The sequence below is a fragment of the Ovis canadensis genome, chromosome 2 (assembly GCF_042477335.2).
Source record: "Ovis canadensis isolate MfBH-ARS-UI-01 breed Bighorn chromosome 2, ARS-UI_OviCan_v2, whole genome shotgun sequence".
Classification (NCBI taxonomy): domain Eukaryota; kingdom Metazoa; phylum Chordata; class Mammalia; order Artiodactyla; family Bovidae; genus Ovis; species Ovis canadensis.
This window is the reverse complement of record NC_091246.1, coordinates 235,413,579-235,425,061: the sequence shown is the minus strand read 5'-3', so window position 1 is coordinate 235,425,061 and position 11,483 is coordinate 235,413,579. Positions and strand designations below refer to the sequence as shown.

Sequence of the window (11,483 nt, the reverse complement as noted above, 5' to 3'; positions counted from 1 at the left end):
CAGAATGATTGATGAGAGAATTTAATTTCGGACTTGAGTTTGAGTGAACGCCAAGAGTTGGTGATGGACAGGAAGGCACGGTGTGCTGCAATTCATGGGGTCCCAAAGAGTCGGACATGACCGGGCAACTGAACTGAACTGAACTGAATTTTTAATTTATTGGACTGCTCTTTTATTAATAGGTTGCTATCAACTCCATTTACCTCTATGTCTTATAGAGTGAAACCAACAACCTTAAAGGAAATTGTCGGCCTCTCGCCTAGTTGTTTCCTCTATTTAATACAAATTTTAAAATGGGCTCCCTTGTACAGCATTCCAGACCTCTCAGAAGAGAAGAATAGAGGCCATCCTAAGCTTTTCCATCACTCTGGCAGTCATCAGCTGTGGTGACAGAACACCACAGACTGGGTGGCTTACACAGCAGATTTATTTTCTCACAGTTCTGGAGGCAGGAAGTCTGAGAGCAAGGTGCCAGTCTGGTCGGGTTCTGGTGAGAACTTTCTTCCAGTTTGTAGAAAGCATCTTCTCACTGTGTCTTCATGTGGCAGACAAATGGCTCTGGAGTCTCTTCCTCTTCTTGTAAGAGCACTAATCCCAGCATGAGACCCACACCTCCAGGACCTCATCTAAGTGTAATTAACTCCCAAAGACCCCACCTCCAAATATGGGGGTTGGGGCTTCAGCATGTGAGTTTAGCTTTCTGTGAGTGTGGTTTTCCTTCTCAAGGCTGTGGGTTTATAGTTCTTGCTGCTTCTGTCTGCCCTCTGATGGATAAGGGTAAGAGGCTTATGCAAGCTTACTGATGGGAGGGGCTAGCTATGGGGAAAACTGGGTCGTGTTTTGCTGGGCAGGACCATACTCAGGAAATCATGAATCCAATTCTCTGCTAATGGGTGGGGCTGTGCTCCCTCAGTTAGTTTTTTGGCCTGAGGTGACCCAGTCTTTCAAATCAGGAAAGGAGTACATCAAGGCTGCATATTGTCACCCTGCTTATTTAACTTATATGCAAAATACATCATGAGAAACACTGGGCTGGATGAAGCACAAACTGGAATCAAGATTGTTGGGAGAAATATCAATAACCTTAGATATGCAGACGGCACCACTCATATGGCAGAAAGCAAAGAAGAATGAGCCTCTTGATGAAAGTGAAAGAGTAGAGTAAAAAGTTGGCTTAAAGCTCAACATTCAGAAAACGAAGATCATGGTATCTGGTCCCATCACTTCATGGCAAATAGATAGGGAAACAATGGAAACAGTGAGAGATTTTATTTTGGGGGGCTCCAAAATCACTGCAGATGGTGACTGCAGCCATGAGATTAAAAGACACTCGCTGCTTGAAAGAAAAGTTATGACCAACCTCATTTCAGTTCAGTTCAGTCTCAGTCGTGTCCGACTCTTTGTAACCCCATGAATCACAGCACACCAGGCCTCTCTGTCCATCACCAACTCCCAGAGTTCACTCAGATTCACCAACCTAGACAGCATATTAAAAAGCAGAGACATTACTTTGCCAACAAAGGTCCATCTAGTCAAAGCTATGGTTTTTCCAGTAGTCCTGTATGTATGTGAGAGTTGGACTATAAAGAAAGCTGAGCTCCAAAGAATTGATGCTTTTGAACTGTGGTGTTGGAGAAGACTCTTGAGAGTCCCTTGGACAGCAAGGAGATCCAACCATTTCATCTTAAAGGAAATCAGTCCTGAATATTCATTGGAAGGACTGATGCTGAAGCTGAAACTCCAATACTTTGGCCACCTAATGCAAAGAACTGACTCATTGGAAAAGACCCTGATGCTGGGAAAGATTGAAGGTGAGAGAAGGGGACAACAGAGGATGAGATGGTTGGATGGCATCACCGACCCAATGGACATGAGTTTGAGTAAACTCTGGGAGTTGATGATGGACAAGGAGGCCTGGTGTGCTGCAGTCCATGGAGTTGCAAAGAGTTGGACACGACTGAATCACTGAGCTGAACTGAACTGAACTGACCCAGTCTTGGAGTCTATGAGTCTATGATAGGATTACTGGCATCTCCAAAAGATCTTATACCAGCACGCCTCTCAGGACTACTGCTGCCAGTGCTCCTGTACCTGCAGCTGGCCACTGCCAACCACAGCTCTGCAGGAGACCCTTAAACACTCACAGGCAGGTCTAGCTCAGTCTCCTGTGTGGTCACTGGTCCTTTTCCCTGGGTCCTGGTACACACAAGGTTTTGTTTGTGCCCCCCAAGAGTCTCTGTTTCCCTTGGAGACAGAGAAAACTGGAAAATGGAAATCATCAGTTTTCATTACGATCCCAATGAAATGCAATGCCAAAGAATCTTCAAATTACCATACAACTGTGCTCATTTCACATGCTAGTGAGGTAATGCTCAAAATCCTTCAAGATAGGCTTCAACAGTGCATGAACCAAAAACTTCCAGATGTAGAAACTGAGTTTAGAAAAGGCAGAGGAACCAGAGAGCAAATTGCCAGCATCTGTTTCTGCTACTGCTGCTGCTATGTCACTTCTGTCGTGTCCATCTCTGTGTGACCCCATAGATGGCAGCCCACCAGGCTCCTCCGTCCCTGGGATTTTCCAGGCAAGAACACTGGAGTGGGTTGCCATTTCCTTCTCCAATGCATGAAAGTGGAAAGTGAAAGTCACGGAAAAAAAAAAAAAAAAACCACCATGAGAATTCCAGAAAAACATCTACTTCTGCTTCACTGACAACGCTAAAGCTTTTGACTGTATGGATCACAACATACTGTGGAAAATTCTTCCTGAGATGGAAATACCAGACTACCTTACCTGTTTGCTGAAAAACCTGTATGCAGGACAAGAAGCAACAGTTAGAGACTTACATGGAAAAACTGACTGTTTCAAAAATGGGAAAGGAGTCTGCAAGGGAGTCTGTATGTTGTCACCTTGTTTATTTAACTTTTATGCAGCGTACATCATGGAAAATGCCATGCTGGATGAATCACAGGCTGGAATCAAGATTGCCGGGAGAAATATCTACAACCACAGATATGCAGATGATACCACTCTAATGGCAGGAAGCAAAGAGGAACTAAAGAGCCTCTTGATGAAGGTGACAGAGGAGAGTGAAAAGGCTGGCTTGAAACTCAGCATTCAAAAAACTAAGATCATGGCTTCTGGTCCCATCACTTAATGGCAAATAGATGGGAGAAAAGTGGAAACAGTAACAGATTTTATTTTCTTGAGCTCCAAAATTACTGCAGATGGTGACTGCAGCCACGAAATTGAAAGATACTTGCTCCTTGGAAGAAAAGCTGTGACAAACCTAGACAACATATTAAAAAGCAGAGATATCATTTTACTGACAAAGGTCTATATAGTCAAATCTATGGTTTTTCCAAGAGTCATATGTGGATGTGAGAATGGACCGTAAAGAACGTTGCTCACCAAAGAATTGATGCTTTCAAATTGTGGTGTTGGAGAAGATTCTTGAGTGTCCCATGGATGGCATGGAGATCCAACCAGTCAATTCTAAGGGAAACCAACTCTGAATATCCACTGAAAGGACCGATGCTGAAGCTCCAATACTTTGACCAACTGATGCGAAGAGCTGACTCATTGAAAAAGATCCTTATACTGGGAAAGATTGAGGGCAGGAGGAAAAGAGGGTGAAAGAGGATCAGTAGGTTGGATGGCATCACCGACTCAATGGACATGAGTTTGAGCAAACTCCAGGAGACAGAGAAGGACAGGGAAGCCCAGTGTGCTGCAGTCCATGGGGTCACAAAGAGTCAGGCACCACTGAGAAACTGAACAACAACAACAACATGAGCTTAGGGGATACAATTCAGTCCACAGCAATCATTGCTGCCCCACATTGCCTATTCTGTAATTGCAGACCTCATAGATATTTGCTGGGTTTTGTATTTGCCCACAATATGCTACCCTGTCATTGTTTCAGTTCTTGCTTGTCCCAGGAACCCTGAGGTAACTTTAGTTCTCCCCATAAACCATTAACTGTGCAGGTGGCTGCACCAAGTTCCTTCTTGAAAACCTTCACTGGCCAACAGCACTGCTGCATGTCAGAACGCCACCAGCTGCAGCTGTATGTTTTAAGCAAGTCATTTAACTTCTCTGTGCAGAGGGCATTGTAATAGTGCTTCTTTCAAAACAGGTGCATTGTTAGAAAAGTGCCTGGATTTTAGGGCAATGTGTGTGCTGCTCATTGCTGTCATTGTAAATGACAGACTTAGTGTCTTTTCAGTGCTTATTTCTAACTATTTATATTGATATGCTCTGTACTTAGGTCAAACGCATGGCTTGCTAATTTCCATATGTGCTTTGAATTTTTCCATCCCTCACTTGTTTGCCCTCCTTCTAGAATGTCTGTCTCCAACTATCTCCATTTGTCACAGTCTTATTAATTCTGTAAAACAGCTCAAAATGCCATCTCTTTCTTGAAGTCACTCTACTCGCTGCACCCTTTTCTCACCCAACAATGAGGAGTCCCTCCTACCGTGATACATGGCATCATGGTCTCCTGGTATGTTTATTGTTATTCTGTCTTGTGTTCATGGTTATTTGTGTATGGCTGGATTGTAGAGTAAATAAAATTGTAAACCACACCAGGGCATAATTATTCATGTATCCTTGACAGCCCCAAGCCATGGGAAACTATAATTAATGCCACTTTAATAAGAATATCTCTAAGGATAAAACAAGAGCAAATGTTCAGAATTCATTTTGGTATTTTATTAAGACAGAAAAGAATGTCACAAAAAAAGTGAGAATCATTACCTCATTTTGCTGAGCTTAGTAAGCAAAATGTCCTCCATCATTTTTCTTGGATGACTTTGAATAAAATACCCATGTGTGACTATATTAAAAAATGGAAAAAGATACTTAACGTCAGAGCATGAGAACCAGAGGGAAGTACCATAAAGCCCAGGTGCCAAAGAGAGAGCACAATACAGATGGATGGATGGAGAGAAGTCTCAGCAGTGGGAACAAGCAGATGCGCAGCAGCACCTGCAGACCAGCTCACCTAGTGGCAGCATTGCTTCTGGCAGCAGCACTTCTGCTGGCAGCAGCAGCTCTTCTGCTGGCAACAGCCCTTCCCACACGAGTGGCAGCTGCAGGTGCGGCGGTGGCAGCAGACCACGGGGACGCTGCAGCAGCCCCCACAGCAGCCGCAGCAGCAGGGGCAGCAGCTGCTGCAACAGCCCACCCGGTAGCACCTGCAGCTGTTGCAACTGCCACAGCTGCCACCGCAGCCACCACCGCAGCCACCACCACAGCCGCTACCGCAGCCACCACTGCAGCCGCCACTGCAGCCGCCACCGCAGCCACCACAACTTCCACAACCACAGCAGCCCATGGTGTCAGTAGAGAGGACTTAGGAGAGGTGAGGAGGGAGTCTCAGGATGTGAGGGAGGTTGGATGTCACCTTCTTCTAGGGGGACCCTTATATATCTTCAGGAGCTGAGCCAAGAATATACAGCTTGTGCCTTGTTGTTCACCCCACTTCCTATAAGAGACCTCACGAGACTCTCACATCCTTCCTTGTTGAGATTGTGTCCAGTTAATACTGCTCTTTTAAACCATTAGCTGTCTCTTAAAGCTATATTTAGATTAGAACACACTTGGAACAGCTTTGTCCTCCTAAGAACTTACACGTGTATGTATGATTTGCACCACGGACTAGAACAGTGCCTGACCCATTGTACATACTCAACAGCCAGCTGTTGTATTAAATAAATGCCTGAAATATTGAAGAACTATCCTCATTTTTTATAACTGTGACACTTTGCATCTGGAGTCAGGTAAAATTCGCATTTTTTAACATATGCTTCTTACTCATCACAGGTTAGGAAAAAAGATTGTTTTTCTCTCTACTGAGATTCACTGCTTATCCACTAAGTTACAAAAACCTCTTGGAAGAATAAGTGAAAAACCAGACCCCAAACAGAAAGAGCATCCTTAACATCTCACCTTAAAACACGTGTATGGTTTCCGGTTCAAGATAGCATAGTAGAAGGACACACACTCCTCTCCTCCAAGAACACAAAAATTGCAACTAGCTGTTGAACAACCATCAACAGGAGGACACTGGAACCCAACAAATAAAAACACCCCATGTCCAAAGACAAAGAAGGAGCTGCAATGAGACAGTAGGAGGGGCACAATCACGATCAAATCAAATCCCATATCCTCCATGTGAATGACCCACCAACTGGAGAACAATAATACCAAAGGAGTTCTCACACTGCTCTGATAGTTCCTAACCTTACGTCAGGCTTTCCAGCCTGGGGATCTGACAAAGGGACTGGGAATCCCCAGGGAATCTGATCTTAAAGCCAGTGGGATTTGATTATAGAACTTCCAGAGGACAGGGGGAAATAGAGACTCCAGTCGTAGAGGGCACAAACAACATTTTGCATGCACCACGACCCAGAGGAAAGGAACAGTTAACCCACAGGAGACTGAACCCAAACTACATGCTAGTGTTGGAGGGCCTCCTGTGGAGGCATGGGTCAGGAGGGGTTACCACAGGGATGGGGGCACAAGCATCATCAGGCCAGGAAGGTCCTCCTTGCTGTAAACCCTCTTGAGGGGTCACCATTAACTCTACCATAGAGCCATAGACCCCAGCACTGGGTCACCTCAGGCCAAACAACTACCAGGGAGGAAGTGGAACCCTGCTCATCAGCAGCTAATTGGATTAAAACTTTACTGAGCAAGGCCCTGCCCACCAAAGCAAGACCCAGTTTTTCCCATCACCAGTCTCTCCCATCAACAAGCTTACACAAGCTTCTTAGCCCCATCCATCAGAGAGCAGACAGAAGAAGAAGCATAGTCTCACAGCGGCTAAAACAAAAACCATATTACAGAAAGTTAATCATGATGAAAAAGCAGAATGTTATGTCCTAAACAAGATAAAACACCAGAAAAACAGCTAAATGAAGTGGAGATAAGCAACCTTCCAGAAAAAGAATTCACAGTAATATGAAGATGATTCTGGATCTCAGATAAAGAAAGCAGGCAAAGATCGAGAAGATGCAAGAAATGTCTACCAAGACCTAGAAGAGCTAAATAAAGGACCAACACACAGAGATGAATAATACACTAGAAGGGATGGGTAGCAGAATAACTGAGGCAGAATGGATGAATGACCTGAAGGACAGGACGGCGTCAACGACAGCCCCAGAACAGGATACAGAAAAAAGAATGAGAAGAAATGCAGACTGCCTAAGAGACCCCTGGGGCAACAATAAAAGCACCAACATTCACATTATAGGAGTGCCAGGAGGAGAAGAGAGAGAGAGAGAGGACCTGAGAAAATATTTGAAGAGATAATAGCTGAAAACTTCCTGAGCATAGGAAAGGAAATAGTCAACCAAGTCCAGGAAGCACAGAGAATCCAAGGAAAGATAAACCCAAGGATGAACACACCAAGACACATAGTAACCAAACTGGCAAAAATTAAAGACAGAGATAAAATATTAAAAGCAACAAGGGAAAAACGACAACATACAAAGAAACTCTCGTCAGGCTATCAGCTGATTTCTCAACAGAAATTCTACAAGCCAGAAGGGAATAGCATGATATATTTAAAGTGATGAAAGGGAAGAACCTACAACCAAGAATACTCTATCCAGCAAGACTCCTTCAGATCTGAAGGAGAAATGAAAAGCTCTCCAGACAAGCAAAAGTTAAGAGAATTCAGCACCACCAAACCAGCTTTACAATAAATGCTAAAGGAACTTCTCTAGGCAGGAAACAAGAGAAGGAAAAGACAGAAATAAAACCAAAGAAATACAGAAACTAAATCCCAAACCATTAAGAAAACAGTAGTAGGATCATATATAACAATAATTAGCTTAAATGTAAATGGATTAAATTCACCAACCAAAAGATGTAGACTGGCTGGGTGGATGAAAACATATGCACATATGTACTTCCACTTATCACATCACTCCTCTTGACATCCCCCCACCAAACTGTATGTAATTGTTTTATATTGTTAAGTTAATCATGTTCCCATTATGGCTTGTAATTGTAATTATCTTTTTTTTGGAGGGGGGTCTGCCTGTTGACTGTGAAAACTCATAAAACATCTTTTACTATTGTGATTATGTTTAAAAAAAAATAAAAGCACAGCTATGCTTTCTCTGGGTCCCTGAGGTCCTTATTTTATAAAAATTGACTGTTCATTAAAGATTACCCTGCCCCCACCAAAAAAAAAAAGAACTTGTGTGATGTCAGATGCTAAAACTATAATTTTGTGTATCCCACACCCAACATCTGCTAGGAGGAAGTTCCTCCTTGTCATTTGTCTGTTAAATAATTGGGTAAACAAAAATAAGAAAGATTTCATCCCATGGCTGGCCTTTTCCCATGCCTCTCTGGGTTTGAGACCCAGGGCCAGCCCATCGGTTCAGCCAGAAAATGGCCCAGGAGAATGTTTATCTGAAGTGACTGGTCTCCATCCAGCTGGCTCTGTGGGTGTCGTTTCCTTCTTTTGCCCCAAGTAGCTTGCAGGTATAAACAGTAGTCCCCCTTGCTTGACTGTCTTGAGAATTAGGGCCTGCCCAACCAGTCCAAAGAGCTCACTGCCAGTCTTTCTTGGGACTTACACTGCAGCTTCTGCATCAGAGACACCTGGGCTTGGGCACGTCCGTGCTTCTCCCAGGACGTTGGTGTCCCTGGATTGACAACTGGCATCTCTTTGTTAAGCTTACCTTTTCAAAGCTAGAGAAGGAAATCTTAATATGCCCTCCTTTGATTTACTTCTCACCATTGAGCAGTCTCTTCCAGCTCCCCATTTCTGTTGCCCAGCGTCCTGGAAAAACTCTGGGGCACTCGTGGGAGCTCTTCAACTCTTCACTCACGTGAGCTCTAGGATGGTCATGTCTGACACACAGGCGACATTCTGAAGCCCCTGAGGCTGCTTTTCCCTGCACCTTGCCCATCACTTTTCCATCTCCAAACTAAAGATCTGACACACAACTACTTCATTCCCAACAGAAAACTCAAAGTTATGAGGCTGCTATGCTAAAAATAGCAAGTTATCACGGCACGGGTGCTCAAGAAGGAAGTAAACAAAGTCTTGTGAGACTCTTCCAGGGAAAGTGGGCCAAAAAACAGGAAAAGGGGTCGGTATATAAGGGTCTCCCCCAGCAGAAGGCGGCATCCAACCTCCCACATCTCCTGAGCCTCCCTCCTCACCTCTCCTGAGTCCTCTCTACTGACACCATGGGCTGCTGTGGTTGTGGAAGTTGTGGTGGCTGTGGTGGTGGCTGCGGTGGTGGCTGCGGTGGTGGCTGCGGCAGTGGCTGTGGCGGTGGCTGCGGCGGTGGCTGTGGTGGTGGCTGCAGCAGCTGCAACAGCTGCAGGTGCTACCGGGTGGGCTGCTGCTGCAGCTGCTGCCCCTGCTGCTGCGGCTGCTGTGGGGGCTGCTGCAGCGTCCCCGTCGTCTGCTGCCACCACCGCACCTGCAGCTGCCACTCGTGTGGCTGTGGTGGTGGGAAGGGCTGTTGCCAGCAGAAGAGCTGCTGCTGCCAGCAGAAGTGCAGCTGCCAGAAGCAATGCTGCCACTAGGTGAGCTGGTCTGCAGGTGCTGCTGGGCGTCTGCTTGCTCCCATAGCTCAGGCAGTGGGGAGCATGGCCTCCATCCATCTGTCTGCTCTGCACTGTCTCTCTGCCACTTGAGCTTCCTAGGAATTTTCTCTTTGGTTGTGTATATCATACTTTGAGGCTTCAGTGACTCTTCATTTCTTGAGAGTGATGGCAGGACATCTTATACAATGACATCCAGTGGGAAAAGATGGAGCTGCTTGTTCATCCTTAGCGTAGAGCTTGGCAGGTGCTGACGGTATGGTAGTTGTAGAGACCAGCCTCTCTCAATTCAATCTTGTCTGCTTCTCCGAGATCTGTTACCCTGCTGTGTACGATTTAGACTCTGTGTTGGGACTTTGTTTTAGTCTCTTCTCTTTTTGCTTTGAGCAGTTGAAGTCTTCATACCTTTAAAGTGTTTAAAGCCATGGGGATAATTACATTCAAAGCTGTGAGCACCTCTAAGCACCTGATAGCAGCCCATAGCCCTGATCTCAGACTAGTAGCACTGAGATCCTCAATATTTTGACCTGTAGCAGGTGTTCATTGTTTCTGTCCACCAAGTTTTGCCTTTGCCATCTCTAAGCACAATGGATTCCTGATTTTGCAATGCCTGCTTTATACTTCTAATTATTACACTGCCATCTTCTAAATGTCAAATAAAATAAACTAAATCATCCTCAAAATATTGACTCATAAGATCTTCTTACTTGGTGGTAACCTCTGAGGGAAGATGGAGGGGTAATGTTGAATAATGAGGAAAGAGACCTCCCTTGCTGCTTGAATTGATTGTGAGCACAAACTACTTTAATGAAAGACCTACATTAATAAAAGTATTAATAAATACTTAAGTGTTTTGTCTGTTTCTCATCTATTTTGTGACCTGATTCCTTTTTCAAGGATATCTTAAGTGAACTGACAGTAATAGCCAAGAACACACAAAGCTGGACAAAGTTTACCTCGGCTATCAGAATTTCTGCCATTGTGATCCATGCATATTTCCTTCTCAGGCAAAACAACTTCAAGAAGTATGGATTTCACATGCAATTTAAATTTGATTTGTTAAGAGTGTCTTTTTGACAAGTGGGTTTCCTCAATTAAATTTAAAATCCTTGTTTAGTCACAAAAGATTAATTTCCACAGATTTTTAGCCAAATGTCTAATTACAATCTAAATATCTTCTATAACAGAACACAGTACTGCTTCTCAGTTTAGAACTATATTTTCACATTTACTGTGAGCAAATCAGGTTTTGGAATTATGAAGCTTTTAGGTGAACTCTGCCATCTCTTTTGAAACAATGAATTTCCCACAGAAGATCACACTCATCCAGCCACTATCACGGCCATCATCACCATTCCAACCACAATCGCCAGCTTCACCACCATCAGTTTGCTTTAAAAAAGAATGAATTGAAAGAGTAGCATTGAAACACACACATTATCATATGCAAAACAGACAACCAGCTGGGATTTACTACCTATCTCAGGAAGATCAAACACAGGGCTCTGTGACAGCCTAGAGGGATGGGATGGTGCAGGAGGTGGGAGGGAGGTTCCAAAGGGAAGAGACATATGTATTCCCATGGCCGATTCATGTTGATGTGGGGTAGAAACTAGCACAATATTGCAAAGCAAGTATCCTCTAAATAAAAATTTAAAAAAATAAAAATTGAAAGGAAGACTGAATACAGAAACTTAAGAAACTCACCTTTCAATGGTCTTTTAAACAGTGTTTTCAAGGTCCCCATAAGCTACTTCTGAAAATGAGTAACAGATTGGAATGCACACAGAAAACAGTCACTCCTCTACAAAATCTGTAAGAATGCTGAACAATACTGTTTCTCGCGACAGCACTTAAGCAGTCTGAACTTTCATTTTTTTAAGTACATGTCTTTTAATTCAGA

At 44.0% G+C, this 11,483-nt stretch overlaps 1 protein-coding gene across 1 annotated transcript; it reads right to left on the bottom strand.

The window, feature by feature from the left end:
• Positions 1-5,006: 5,006 nt before the first annotated feature.
• On the bottom strand, positions 5,007-5,339 carry LOC138432470 (small cysteine and glycine repeat-containing protein 3-like). Its single transcript, XM_069573777.1, has one exon. It carries the CDS (start codon positions 5,337-5,339, stop codon positions 5,007-5,009), a length of 333 nt encoding a protein of 110 aa, XP_069429878.1.
• Positions 5,340-11,483: the final 6,144 nt, after the last annotated feature.

What these genes read in the sequence shown, in the direction of transcription:
- LOC138432470 (XM_069573777.1), bottom strand. Translation starts at nt 5,339, where the DNA reads ATGGGCTGCTGTGGTTGTGGAAGTTGTGGTGGCTGCGGTGGCGGCTGC.